Source organism: Amblyraja radiata, chromosome 5 (assembly GCF_010909765.2).
Source record: "Amblyraja radiata isolate CabotCenter1 chromosome 5, sAmbRad1.1.pri, whole genome shotgun sequence".
NCBI classification, from domain to species: Eukaryota; Metazoa; Chordata; class Chondrichthyes; order Rajiformes; family Rajidae; genus Amblyraja; species Amblyraja radiata.
Window position 1 is genome coordinate 4198231 of NC_045960.1, and position 15639 is coordinate 4213869.

Sequence of the window (15639 nt, forward strand, 5' to 3'; positions counted from 1 at the left end):
TTCCAGTTGCCCGTCACCATAATTCACTATTCCACTTCCACACTGACTGCCTGTCGGCCTCCTGCATTATTACAGTAGGCCTAAGGCAGGTTGAGGACAACACTTTGTCTTGTCTCTTGGCACATTGCAGCTTTTGGTCTGTATCAAACCTGGCCATCCCTGGTTTTAGCTCCGTTTCTCTTTTGCGATTTGTTTAGTTTAGTTTAGTTTAGAGATACAGCACGGAAATAGGCCCTTCGGCCCACCGAGTCTGCACCGACCAGCGATCCCCGCACATTAACACTATCCAACGCACACTAGGGACCATTTTACGTTTATGTATTTGTACTCAGGCAATTAACCTGCAAACTTGTACATCTTTGGACTGTGGGAGGAAACTGAAGATCTCGGAGAAAACCCACGTGGTCACAAGGAGAAGGTACAAACTCTGTACAGACAGCACCCCTAGTCAGGATGGAATCGGGGTCTCTGGCGCTGTAAGGCAGTAGCTCTACTGCTATGCCACTGTGTTGCCCTATTTGTCTAGTCCATTCTGCTAGGCAGGTCACAGCGCCTTGCTATAGACAACACATTACATCGAAAAAGTAGCACAATGTGCTTCTAAATGCTGTTTTAAATGTTCTCTTTAACTCACTTGCTATCGTCTGGTCAGAGATGTCCCCTTTTTTCTACCCATCCCTCCCCCACCTTATCTGCTGCTGAAAACCAATTTCATATTCTCTCTTTCCCAGATCTTATGAAGGCTTGTGATCCTGAAACAAATATAGATATGCTGCCTGACCTAAGAGTGTTAAACATTTTCCGTTCTTATATGGGATTTCTTTATTTTCTGAACAAATGAGCTAGTGCAGAGTAACCTCACTTATTCCAATTTATCAAAAGTCGATACCACGTGGCAAGGTGGCCCAGTGGTAGCTTTGCGCCTTACAATGCTGCAGCGCTGGAGACCCGGGTTCCATCCTGACTACGGGCGCTGTCTACGGAGTTTGTACGTTCTCCCCGTGACCGCGTGGGTTTTCTCCGAGATCTTTGGTTTCCTCCCACTCTCGAAAGACGTGCAGGTTTGTAGGTTAATTGGCTTGGTGTAGCTGTAAATTGTCCCTAGTGTGTGTGGGATAACGTTAATGTTCGGGATCACTGGTCAGTGTGGACTCGTTGGGCCGAAGGTACATGTTGTATCTCTAAACCAAACAAAACATCAACATTTTTGGAACATTTTAAGAAATAGTCTTGATCATCTTCTTTCTTTCAGATCACTAATGAAATAGTTCGTCAAATGGTGGAAATGCATGGGATGTACAATCTGGACAAACCAGGAGACTTTACTAAAATTGTTGATGTACAATTAATGGCTGCAATGATCCACCCTGGAGGCGGACGCAATGACATTCCTCAGCGATTAAAACGTCAGTTCACAATCTTCAACTGTACACTCCCCACGAACGCTTCAATTGAGAAGATTTTTGGTAAGCACCGACTTGTCTCTAGAAGATCCTCATTTTTGATCGGCAAATGCAACCTCCATTCTGTGTCTGTTGTGGTTATCATAAATATTCCACGCTGATCATTTTAATGCCAGTTTACTGTCTTCTAAAACTTCAATACCCCAGCATAACATTTCAGCCATTAATGTGTTAAAGTTGCAATTAACCCAAAAAGTATAGAAGGAGTTCTAATTAATCTTATTCGCACAGCATTATTAGCTAAAAATAATGTTTGATTTAGTTTAAGATGATAGGCATAAGCTAGTGAACTCGCAGGTTTGTTGCAAAGATCTTTTCCATCTTGAATAGTGGAGACTTGCCACTGGAGGCTGGGCATCAGAAGGATGTCCATGACAGAGCTGCTTGACTCCATTTAATAAACTCCCACAAGACGTAAAAGCCACACAATTAGCCAGTAGATGTCAAAGACAGCATGACCCTCAGTTGTTATGTATTTCCCTTTTTACAAACTAATACAGTAAATATCAACAGGGTCTCAACCTGAAACATCACCCATTCCTTCTCTCCAGAGATGTTGTCTGTTCCATTGAGTTACTCCAGCTTTTTGTGTCTATCTTCGGTGTAAACCAGCATCTGCAGTTCCTTCCCACACAGTAAATATCAGCATTGTTAAACATTTCAAAATAATGTTATTGGTTTTGGTCCCCAATACAAAACCAGTAGCCGTTTCATTGAATCTTCTATCTGTACAGTTTGACACCTTATATTATTCTACGTTAAAAGTCATTTGCGTAGGTCAATTCATCTCTTCACCCTCCAAGTCTCTTTATATTTCTGTCATTCATATTTGCAAATTGTGCCCTGTACTACCAAGTCATAGTTATTAATATATCTTGGAAAAACCAGTGGTGCAAGTAGTGAAGTGCTTACACTCCAGAAAACACCTCCCTGTCAGTCTCCGTTTACTGTCACTTCACGATGTTCTCCCTACTTAATGTTAATACCCATGCAATTCTAAGCGCTTCAATTCAGAGGCAGCTTATGCAGCATTTTATCAAATCCCTTTATAGAAACATAGAAACATAGAAATTAGGTGCAGGAGTAGGCCATTCGGCCCTTCGAGCCTGCACCGCCATTCAATATGATCATGGCTGATCATCCAACTCAGTATCCCGTACCTGCCTTCTCTCCATACCCTCTGATCCCCTTAGCCACAAGGGCCACATCTAACTCCCTCTTAAATATAGCCAATGAACTGGCCTCGACTACCCTCTGTGGCAGAGAGTTCCAGAGATTCACCACTCTCTGTGTGAAAAAAGTTCTTCTCATTTCGGTTTTAAAGGATTTCCCCCTTATCCTTAAGCTGTGACCCCTTGTCCTGGACTTCCCCAACATCGGGAGCAATCTTCCTGCATCTAGCCTGTCCAACCCCTTATGAATTTTATAAGTTTCTATAAGATCCCCTCTCAATCTCCTAAATTCTAGAGAGTATAAACATTCCCTGTCATGTTAGGGCATAGGGAACTAGAATGTTTAAAATAGAACGGGGCCAGTTCATGTTCCTCTTCAGTTCACACTTCCATAAAAATGAAACAGCTAGCAATAGTACATGCAGGAAGTCAGATAGTGCCACCTGCCTGTGCTTGGACCATATCCATCCAAACCTGTCCTATCCATGTACCTGTCTGTTTCTTAAATGCAATTCTGCCTGTCTCCCTGAACTCCAGCATTTTGTTTCTACCTTTGTGGTAAACCAACATCTGCAATTCTTTCCTACACTTGATTATTAAGCATCTTTTTACACTAATCCCATTTAATTTCCCCCATACTCCCATCAATCCCTCTCAATTCTTCACCTTTGGACTATATATGGTGGCCAACCATAACCTGTCAACCCATATTTTATTTACGACATGGATGGAAACCAGAACACCTGGAAGAAGCTCCTGCAATTACAGGGAGAATGTTCCCGATGTTGGGGGAGTCACAGTTTAAGAATAAGGGGTAGGCCATTTAGGACTAAGATGAGGAAAAATCTCCACCCAGAGAGTTGTGAATCTGTGGAATTCTCTGCCACAGAAGGCAGTGGTGGCCAATTCACTGGATGTTTTCAAGAGAGAGTTGATGTAGCTCTTAGGGCTAACGAATCAAGGGATATGGGGAAAAAGCAGGAACGGGGTACTGGATTTTAGATGATCAGCCATGATCATATTGAATGGCCGTGCTGGCTCGAAGGGCCGAATGGCCTACTTGTGCACCTATTTTTTCTATGTTTCCATGTTTCTATGTACAAATGCACAGAGGCAGTACAGGAGGTCACGATCAAACCCTGTTGCTGGAGATGTGTGGTAGAACAAGGGGTCACAGTTTAAGGAGAAGGGGGAAATCTTTTAGGACCGAGATGAGAAAAACATTTTTCACACAGAGAGTGGTGAATCTCTGGAATTCTCTTCCACAGAAGGTAGTTGAGGCCAGTTCATTGGCTATATTTAAGAGGGAGTTAGATGTGGCCCTTGTGGCAAAAGGGATCAGGCGGTATGGAGAGAAGGCTACTTACTGTTGGATGATCAGCCATGATCATATTGAATGGCGGTGCAGGCTCGAAGGGCCGAATGGCCTACTACTGCACCTAATTTCTATGTTTCTATGTAACAACTCCACCACCTGAGCCACTACCTTCAATTATCTCAACTTATAAGTTCTTATTAATAAAGTCAGTTATTAATGCAAACACCAACTATGAATGTTTTTTATTCCAGGAATTATTGGGAATGGTTACTTTCAATCTTCTAGAAACTTCATTCCTGATATTAGCAATATGATAACAAAACTTGTTACTACTAGCAGGACCCTGTGGCAGTGGACAAAGGTATTGAAACTGTTTTAAAGGGTTAGATTTTAAAATGTTATGAGAATATTGTGAACATGATCATATAAAGTATCAGATCAAGCATATTACCTATAAGAGTAAAATAAGTTACAACTATTAAAAATTGTAACACTAAACCATTTAAAAAAATATTTGTTATATAGTTGAATTAAGCAATGAGTTTTAAACATTTTTTTTTTGGATTTTCCTTGGTTAAAAGGAGCATGAAGAGCAAATTACAGGACTGAACTAAAATTGGAGTATTGCTTCAAGGAAATGGACAACCGGGACAAAATCAAAATATTTTAAACTAATAAGAATAAGTTCATAAGTCATAGGAGCAGAATTAGGCCATTCGGCCCATCAAGTCTACTCCGCCATTCAATCGTGCCTCATCTATCTTTTCCTCTCATCCCCATTCTTCTGCCTTCTCCCTGTAGTTTTTGACACTCTTCCTAATCAAGAATCTGCCAATGTCCACTTACAGTAATAAATACCCAATGACTTGGCCTCCACAGCCATCTATGGTAATGAATTCCATCGATTCATCACCATCTGACTAAAAAAAAAATTGTCCTCATCTCCTTTCTAAAGGTATATCCCTTTATTCTGATGCTGTGCCCTCTGGTCCTAGACTCTCTCATTACAGGAAACTTCCTCTCCACATCCACCCTATCCAGGCCTTTTGCCATTCGGTAAGTTTCAATGAGGTCCACCCTCACCCCGCTAAACTCCAGCGAGTACAGGCCCATTGCCGTCAAAAGCTCATCCTACACTAACCCTACGTGGGGTAGGGGCCCATTAGAAATGAACAAGTTTAAATGGAAATGGAATGGTAATGCATGGGAACCTGGAATTGTGGAACAGATAGAAGCATACGGAAATCACAAAATAAGCAATAACAAACAGCAACAAGTCAAGTCAAGTCAAATTTATTCGTCACATACACATACGAGATGTGCAGTGAAATGAAAAGTGGCAATGCTCGCGGACTTTGTGCAAAAAGACAAACAAACAAACAACCAAACAAACTACAACAGAATCACATATTATTTTACATATTAAATATTGTGGGCGGAAGGAAAAACGTTCAGTAAAGTTAGTCCCTGGCGAGATAGGAGTTTACAGTCCGAATGGCCTCTGGGAAGAAACTCCTTCTCAACCTCTCCGTTCTCACAGCATGGCAACGGAGGCGTTTGCCTGACCGTAGCAGCTGGAACAGTCCGTTGCAGGGGTGGAAGGGGTCTCCCATGATTTTATTGGCTCCTGATGTATAGTTCCTGCAGATAAACAAAGCACTTTGTTAGAAAACAAATACAGTAATTATTACTGAGGCGTGGCTTAATTAATTAGGATTTGAAATTAAATGCACGTCGCCTTGTGACGCGTCAGCTTCTTCCGGGTACTCTGGTTTCCTCATCCCAAACATCCCAAAGGGGATGAAAAAGTGGGATAACATGGAATTACTGTGAGCGGGAGATTGATTATAGCCATGGACTCAGTGGGCCGAAGAGATGTTTCCATGTTTGTATTTTTAATCTAAATTAAACTGAAACCATTGATTGTGCAATAACTTTGGTTTCAATGTACTGAAGATCCAGGATGAATGTTTGGCTTTAGCAGGGAGATTGTAACGGTTCCTAATCATCCAATGTTGAATACAAATAGCTGCATAGTTGTGGATAATAAAGTGTCCCGGACGGAGCAAGCCTTTTGGGACCAGAAACCACAGTTCTATATGCTTTTAAATAGTTATGGACGAGGACAGGGTGGGCCCACAAGTTGGGCCAAAGCCAACTTTGATGGGGCAGATCGTAACTCACTAAAGTTGATTGGTTAAGAAAGAACTACAGATGCTGGAAAAATTGAAGGTAGACAAAAATGGTGGAGAAACCCAGCGGGTGAGGCAACATCTATGGAGCGAAGGAATAGGTGACGTTTCGGGTCGAGACCCTTCTTCAGACTGATTCAGACTAAAGTTGATTGGAGTAGTTTGTGTGCGGGCACGGGGACATCTGGGAAGTGGAATGCTTTAAAGGTGTGATTATGAGAGTTTAAGGCATGCATGTTTCTGTTAGTGGATGACAAGGAGGGTGGGAATAAGGAAGCTTGGATGACAAACAAAATTAAGGCTCGGGTCAGGAATAAGAAGAAGGCATAGGGCAGGTGTAGGCAGCTGGGATCAAGTGATTCCCTGGAGTAATTTCTGGAACTGAGGAACCTACTTGAGACGGAAGTCAGGAGGGTAAAAAGGGGGCAGGAGATAGCTCTGGCAGATAATATTAAGGAAAATCCAAAGAGATTTTCTAACCAAGGTCATTGAGTATTTCTCCAGTTTTTACCATGGCGAAAGACATGAAGACTGGGGAATTTGGAAAATTAACAGAAAATGAACTTGAGGACAGTCTGTGTCATGGTTGAGGAGGTGCTGAATGCCCTAAGGCGTATGTAGGTAGATAAATCTCCCAAACCTGATCAAATATATCCGATGCGACTGTGGGAAGCTGGAGAAGAAATTGCAGAATCATCACTGGGATGATGGAAGAATGGAAGATGGCAAATGTTACACCTCTATTTAAGACAAGATGCAAGGAAAAACCTGGGAACTGTAACATCTGCGGTTGGGGAAGTGTTCTGAGAGCTACGATATATATGCAGTTATATGCATAAGCAAAGGGTGATGGCCCGAAACGTCGCCTATTTCCTTCGCTCCATAGATGCTGCTGCACCCGCTGAGTTTCTCCAGCAATTTTGTGTACCTTCGGTGATGGTTAAAGGATGTTTTTTTAGATTGGAGGCCTGTGCCTCAGGAATTGGCGCTGGGCCCATTGCTATTTGTGGTCTATATCAATAAATTGTATGAGAATGTACAAAGCATGATTGGTAAATTTGCAGATGACACTAGAGTGAGTGGTATCATAGATAGTGAAGATGGTTATCAAATATTACAGCAGGTTCATGATCAGCTTGTTAAGTGGGCTGAGGAATGGTTAATGGAATTTAATGTAGATCATTGCAATGTGTTGTATTTTGGGAAGTCAGACTAACACAGGGCCTTCACAGTGAATGGTACAACCCTGGGAATTCTTGTAGAGCAGAGGAATCTAGGAGTCCGGGTTCCCTGAAAGTGGTGCCATCAGTAGATAGGGTAGTCAACATGGCTTTCGATACATTGGCCTTCAATAGTCAGGCCAATTGAGTACAGGCACCTCGTATTTTACACGGGAGATACAGATTTGAAAAGCAGCATGTAAATCAAAAAGTGCATGTCAAACATATGCCACTCGACTACGGTGCCTATTGAAATGAATGAGCGTAAATCATATCATACAACGTTATCAAGCTTTCCCTCTAACTAAAATGCTTGATGCCAACCATTGGAGCATAAAACTGAGAAAATTACCCATTTGTGGTCCGTAATGAGAAAAACTATATCCCAAAGGCAGATACAATGAAGCATGTAACCTAACAGCTGCAGGCATTCATTTGAGTTTTCTTTCTGTTCACCAAAACTGAACTTACAAGATAACTTTGAAAGCTGATATGTAAGTTTGCCAAGCTTAAGTTGAGGGCGTTATTTGGAAAATAGGAGTGCTTGAATTAAAATTCGGGAGCAATTAGACAAGCATGTTATTCTATAAAGGCGTAAATGAAGCATGCGTAAAACGCAAGGTGCCTGTATAGAAGTTGGGATGTCATGTTATAGTTGGTGAAGTCACATTTGTAGTATTGTGTTCATTATTGGTCACCCTGTTATATAAGGATGTCGTTAAGCTGGAAAGAGTGCAGAGAAGATTTACCAAGATGTTGCCAGGACCTCAGGGCCTGAGGTATAGACAGAGGTTGGGCAAGCTAGGTCTTTATTCCTTGGAGCACATGAGGCCGTGGGGTGTTCTCATAGAAGTGTATAAAATCATGAGGGCTGGATGCATAGTCTTTTACCCAGAGTAGGGGAATCAAGAACCAGAAGACGCAGGTTTGAGGTGAGAGAGGAAAGATTTAAAGATTTAATAGGAACCTGAGGGGCAACTTTTTCACACAGGTGGGTGGTGGGTGTATGGAATGAGCTGCCAGAGGAAGTGGTTGAGGCAGGAACTATAAAAACATTTAAAGAGCATTTGGACAGGTACACTGATAGTAAAGGTATAGAGGGATATGGACCAATGACGAGCATGTGGGACTAACGTAGATAAGGCATCTTGGTCATCATGGACATGTTGGGCTTAAGGGTCTGACTCCATGCTGTATGACTCTGTCGGGAATGTTTATATTTGCATATATTATAGCCCAGGAAGAGATAACAGGACCAGATAATTAACAATTTGTTAGTACAAGGTGTCATGCCGGGGAATTGGCATATAATTTACATAATGCCACCATTTAAAAAGAGATATAAGAGAGATATGATGTGGCCATGAACTCTAGACCCATCAGCTAAACATTGGTGATTAGCAACAATAATTAAATCTTTACTTTGACAATAACAAATATAATAGCCAGTCGCCAGCAAGGAAGAATCTTCTTGATTTTAGAGTGGTAGCAGAAATAAATGAAAAGAAGAGGTAAGAGTGAGTGACATTTTTAAATTTAGTTTAATGGAATAAAGTTGGACACAGCACAATGGCACAGCCAGTCGAACTGCTGTCTCACAGTGCCAGAGTCCCAGTTCCACCCCGACCTCAGGTGCTGTCTGTGTGAAGTTTGCATGATTTCCCTGTGACCGTGTGGATTTCCTCCGGGTATTCCGGTTTCCCACACCTCATAAATGTGCAGGTTTGTCGGTTAATTGGCCTCTGTAAAATTGACCCCAACGTATAGGAAGTGCATGAGAAAGTCGGGGTAACGTGGAACTAGTGTGAACAGGTGATCGATGGTCAGCATGAACTCAGTACAACAAATACACAGTTTCCCTGCTGCATCTCTAGACTCTAAACATGAAAAGAGCATGAGTGTAGAGGACCAAGGCTGTGGCGGTGATTATTCTGTTATATTTAGCTCTGTTGCAGAAAAGAGCAACATAAAACTGGAGTAAAAGCTCTAAGTTGGTGAGATCAGTTACAATAGAATGAAAACACTCAAAAGTGAACTGAATATCAATATCAGAGCAATTCAAGAGAGAGAACCACAGATTCGGCTGTTTGTAAAAAAGATAACGGATGGAACGGCCACATCTAGAGAACTTGGATAAAAAGTTGTAAAGACAATAAGAGGAGACAATAAAAGGAAGTTTAAGTCAGATATCATAAGGTCGTAAGGTCATAAGTGATAGGAGCAGAATTAGGCCATTCGGCCCATCAACTCTGCTGCGCCATTCAATGATGGCTGATCAATCTCTCCTGCCTTCTCCCCATGAGCTCTGACATCTGTACCCGGTCATATCATGGCCGTAGCCTACTTTTAGAACGTAGATTTTTTGTAAATCTTGAAAATTGATCTTTTTTTCCAGGTTAAAATGCTGCCCACTCCAGCTAAATTTCATTACATCTTTAATCTGAGGGATCTATCTCGCATCTGGCAGGGAATGCTGGCCATTAAAGCAGATGAGTGCTCCAATGTAGAAACACTGCTGGGTTTGTTCAAACACGAGTGTAACAGGGTCATAGCGGACAGGTAATGACAACATCATGCAGATAATGCAGCTAACTTTTCTTCAATGGAATTGGCTTTACTTTGTCTTGGAATTCTTCAAAACTACTAACAGTTAAATAATTGCAAAATAGATGGTAGTTTATTTCGAACTTCGGTTAGGATTTACTTGCATTAGGAAGAAATGGGATATATTAGGGGCATTGTCTGTGGTAATAAGTTGATTGAGTTTTTGAGAGGATAACAAAGGTGATTGATAAGTGTAGGGCAATGGGTGATGTCTCTGGGCAGGGGGCATGTGCTATAGACCTGCACGGGAAGGTAGACACTCCCGCCCCAACCAGTCTCGGGCAGATGGGGCTCGTCAGCCTGGGAAGGCAGTCCATCTAGGAGAGGGAAAACTCTGATTTAAAACCTCCACTGCCTTGTGGCCATATCCAGTCATGGAAAAGGCTCCAGGAGTAAATTTCAAGAAAATCCGGAGTCGGAGCCCCTAAGGCAGTTCGTCGTTGTCTACAACCTCGCTCTGGCAACTCCTGCAATTACAATTACAATACCGTTTATTGTCCTTTGAACCTCAAATGAAGTTCAAACGAAATTTGGGTTTCTGCAGTCATACAACAAGAAAAGAACTAAGACCCACAATTAACACAATTTACACAGACATCCATCACAGTGAATCTCCTCCTCACTGTGATGGAAGGCAAAGTCTTGTGTCTCCCCTGCTCTCCATTCTTCTCCCGATGTCAAAGCCCCCGGCGGGCGATGGTAAGTCCCGCGGCCATTAAGGCCGCGCCGGGCGATGTAAGGCCCTGCTCTGGGTCTTGATGTTGGAGCTCCTGCGACGGCGCTGGTGCCAAACTGTTACGGCCCTGCTGTTCCTTTGGATCGATCAGCGACGTGGGGAGGGGGGACGTGCTGCATGGGCAACAGCCTGTCCTCCATATGACATCGCCCAGGCTTGCATCTGACCACACATCACCTGCAAACTAGGATGCATCGCCCATGGTCAGTCATGACCGAAGGGGGCCAACTAAAAAAAAAAATGGGAAGGCAGTCCATCTAGGAGAGGGAAAACTCTGATTTAAAACCTCCACTGCCTTGTGGCCATATCCAGTCATGGAAATCTCCATGGATTTTACATGGATTTTACTGAGGTGTTTGATTAGGCTCCGCATGATAAGCTGATCTAGAATATGGGATCCATGGTGACTTGGTAGTCTGGATTCAGAACTGGCTAACGCAAAGAAGACAGAAGGTAGTGGTGGAAGAATGTTATTCTAGTTGGAGGTCTGCGAGCAGTGGTGTTCTTTACCTTTGTGTAGGAAAGAACTGCAGATGCTGGAAATAGACACATAAAGCTGGGGTAACTCAGCGGGACAGGCAGCATCTCTGAAGAAAAGGAATATGTGACATTTCAGGTCAAGACTCTTCTGACTGAGAGTCAGGGGAAAGGGAAACGAGAGATATAGACAGTGATATAGAGAGATATAGAACAAATGAATGAAATGCAATTCAATTCAATTCAATTCAATTCAATTCAATTCAACATTAATGTCATTGCACAAATACTAAGTATGGGTACAACGGAATGCAGTTTTGCGTCAGTCCGTAGTAGTAGTGCATATAGAAATTTAAAAAAAAGAAGATACAGAATAATCATAAATACAGAATAATTAAACAATGGGGACGGAGGGACCGGAGAAATCTATCGGCGGGACTCCGAGTTCAGCAATGTGATGGTATAATTGTAGAAGCTGTTCCTCATCCTGCTGGTACGAGACCTGAGGCTCCTGTACCGCCTCCCTGGTGGGAGGAGGGCAAACAGTCCATGGTTGGGGTGGGAGGGGTCTTTAATGATCTTCCCAGCCCGTCTCAGACACCGTTTTCGGTGGAGGGCATCCATGGCAGGGAGCGGGGCACCGATGATGTGCTGCGCGGTTTTCACCACCCGTTGTAGTGCCTTCCTGTCCGCTACGGTGCAACTGCTGTACCATACCGTGAAGCAGGTGGTCAGGATGCTCTCGATGGTACAGCGGTAGAAGTTGGTCAGTATCTGGGGGGACAGGTGGGCTTTCTTGAGCCTCCTCAGGAAGTAAAGGCGCTGCTGTGCCTTTTTGATCAGCTTGGAGGTGTTGAGGGACCAGGACAAATCCTCCGAGATATGTACCCCGAGGAATTTGTAGCTGGAGACGCGCTCCACCTCAGTCCCGTTTATATGAATGGAGGTATGACTGCCCCCTCTGACCTTCCTGAAGTCGACAATAATTTCCTTCGTCTTCTTGGAGTTGAGGACGAGGTTATTATTGGCACACCAGGTTGTCAGGTGCTGGACCTCCTCTCTGTAGGCTGACTCATCGTTGTCACTGATCAGTCCTACCACCGTGGTGTCGTCAGCAAACTTAATGATGGCGTAGGATTCGTACTTAGGGATGCAGTCGTGGGTGAAGAGGGAGTAGAGGAGAGGGCTGAGCACACAGCCCTGTGGCACGCCGGTGTTCAGTGTTATAGTGGAGGAGGTGAGGTTGTTGACCCTAACAGACTGTGGTCTGTTGGTGAGGAAATCCAGTGTCCAGTTGCAGAGGGAGGTGGAGATGCCAAGTCCGCTGAGTTTGGTGATCAAGCTGGCGGGGATGACAGTGTTAAAGGCAGAGCTGAAATCAATGAACAGCAACCTGATGTTGTTGTTGTCCAGGTGGGTCAGGGCAGAGTGTAGAGCCGCCGATATGGCGTCCTCTGTAGACCTGTTGGCCCGGTAGGCAAACTGATGGGGGTCCAGTGTGGGGGGGAGGCTGGCTTTGAGGTGAGCCAAGATCAGCCGCTCAAAGCACTTAGCATATGAAAGATATGAAATAAAGTAACGATGGTAAATGAAACAGGAAAGGCCTAGGTGAAAATTAGATTCAGACAATGAGACTCAACAAGACGACTTTGAAGCTGGTATAGACATAGAAACATAGATAATAGGTGCAGGAGTAGGCCATTCGGCCCTTCGAGCCTGCACCGCCATTCAATATAATCATGGCTGATCATCCAACTCAGTATCCTGTACCTGCCTTCTCTCCGTACCTCCTGATCCCTTTAGCCACAAGAGCCACATCTAACTCCCTCTTAAATATAGCCAATGAACTGGCCTCAACTACCCTCTGTGGCAGAGAGTTCCAGACATTCACCACTCTCTGTGTGAAAAAAGTTTTTCTCATCTCGGTTTTAAAGGATTTCCCCCTTATCCTTAAGCTGTGACCCCTTGTCCTGGACTTCCCCAACATCGGGAACAATCTTCCTACATCTAGCCTGTCCAACCCCTTAAGAATGTTGTAAGTTTCTATAAGATCCCCTCTCAATCTCCTAAATTCTAGAGAGTATAAACCAAGTCTATCCAGTCTTTCTTCATAAGACAGTCCTGACATCCCAGGAATCAGTCTGGTGAACCTTCTCTGCACTCCCTCTATGGCAATAATGTCCTTCCTCAGATTTGGAGACCAAAACTGTACGCAATACTCCAGGTGTGGTCTCACCAAGACTCTGTACAACTGCAGTAGATCCTCCCTGCTCCTATACTCAAATCCTTTTGCTATGAAAGCTAACATACCATTCGCTTTCTTCACTGCCTGCTGCACCTGCATGCCTACTTTCAATGACTGGTGTACCATGACACCCAGGTCTCGCTGCATCTCCCCTTTTCCTAATCGGCCACCATTTAGATAATAGTCTGCTTTCCTGTTTTTGCCACCAAAATGGATAACCTCACATTTATCCACATTATACTGCATCTGCCAAACATTTGCCCACTCACCCAGCCTATCCAAGTCACCTTGCAGTCTCCTAGCATCCTCCTCACAGCTAACACTGCCCCCCAGCTTAGTGTCATCCGCAAACTTGGAGATTTTGCCTTCAATTCCCTCATCCAGATCATTAATATATATTGTAAATAGCTGGGGTCCCAGCACTGAGCCTTGCGGTACCCCACTAGTCACTGCCTGCCATTGTGAAAAGGACCCGTTTACTCCTACTCTTTGCTTCCTGTTTGCCAGCCAGTTCTCTATCCACATCAATACTGAACCCCCAATGCCATGTGCTTTAAGTTTGTATACTAATCTCTTATGTGGGACCTTGTCGAAAGCCTTCTGGAAGTCCAGATACACCACATCCACTGGTTCTCCACGCTACTAGTTACATCCTCGAAGAATTCTATAAGATTCGTCAGACATGATTTACCTTTTGTAAATCCATGCTGAATTTGTCCAATGATTTCACCACTTTCCAAATGTGCTGCTATCCCATCTTTAATAACTGACTCTAGCATTTTCCCCACTACCGATGTTAGACTAACAGGTCTGTAATTCCCCGTTTTCTCTCTCCCTCCCTTCTTAAAAAGTGGGGTTACGTTTGCTACCCGCCAATCCTCAGGAACTACTCCAGAATCTAAAGAGTTTTGAAAGATTATTACTAATGCATCCACTATTTCTGGAGCTACTTCCTTAAGTACTCTGGGATGCAGCCTATCTGGCCCTGGGGATTTATCGGCCTTTAATCCATTCAATTTACCCAACACCACTTCCCGACTAAGAATAGAATAGAATAGTTTCTTTATTGTCATTGTAACATGAACCATGTACAACGAAATTGTAAAATGTCAGCCAGTCAGTTCACCATTCAAACATTTCTAAAAGCTAACGATACATACAAGGTAAAATATTAAAAAAAAGATAAACAACTAAAATAAATATCATGAAAATAGCACGCATAAACACCCAGCCCTACATCCTTCTGTCGATTTCACAGTCTCTTAGTATGTATCGCCCCTGCGTTCCTTGGCGGCTACATTTAGTGCCTTTATAGCAGTGGGGTAAAAACTGTTTTTAAGTCTGTTTGTCCTTGTCCTTGTAGATCTGTACCGTCTGCCTGACGGTAACAGTTCAAACAGGGAGTGTCCGGGGTGGGAAATGTCCTTTATAATACTCTGGGATTTTTTGATGCAGCGGGAACTGTGTAAGTCCTCCAAGGTAAGGAGAGGGCAGCCGACAATCCTCTGGGCGTTGTCAATGGCCCTCTGGAGCGCTTTCCTCTGAGCCGCTGTGCAGCTGGTGTACCATACGCATACACAGTATGTTAGGATGCTCTCAATGCAACACCGATAAAAGGACAGCAGCAGTCTCTGGGTGATGTTATTCTTCCTGAGCACCCTCAGGAAGTGCAGTCTCTGCTGGACCTTTTTCAGCAGCGCAGAGGTGTTCACGCTCCACGTCAGGTCCTCCTCAATATGGATTCCCAGGAAGCGGAAATCCGCCACCCTCTCCACACAGTCCCCTCTGATAGTTAATGGTACCATGTCCGTTTTATTCTTTCTGAAGTCTATTATTATTTCCTTTGTCTTTAAGGTGTTGAGGAGCAGGTTATTTTCTCCACACCACACTGTCAGCTGCTCCGCCTCATCCCGGTAGGCGTACTCGTCCCCCCCGGAGATGAGTCCCACCACCGTAGTGTCATCCGCAAATTTGACAATGGTGTTGCTGTGGTGGGCGGGGGTGCAGTCATGTGTGTAGATGGTGTAGAGCAGGGGGCTCAGCACGCAGCCCTGTGGAGAGCCGGTACTGAGGCTGAGGGCCGTGGATGTGTGATGGCCCACTCTGACTCTCTGGCTGCGAGCTGACAGGAAGCTATTTATCCACATGCAGGTGGAGTGTGGAAGTCCCAAGTCCCCCAGTTTGTCCACCAGTTTGTGGGGAAGGATGGTAT

At 43.9% G+C, this 15639-nt stretch overlaps 1 protein-coding gene across 1 annotated transcript in view; it reads left to right on the forward strand.

The window, feature by feature from the left end:
• Window positions 1-15639, forward strand: part of LOC116972889 (dynein heavy chain 8, axonemal-like) — a 574435-nt gene that overhangs the window by 380743 nt on the left and 178053 nt on the right. Inside the window, exons 61-63 of the mRNA XM_033020476.1 lie at window positions 1253-1466; window positions 4205-4314; window positions 9761-9924. Of these exons, the coding sequence (XP_032876367.1) occupies window positions 1253-1466; window positions 4205-4314; window positions 9761-9924 (488 nt within the window). The remainder of the gene's footprint in view (window positions 1-1252; window positions 1467-4204; window positions 4315-9760; window positions 9925-15639) is intronic.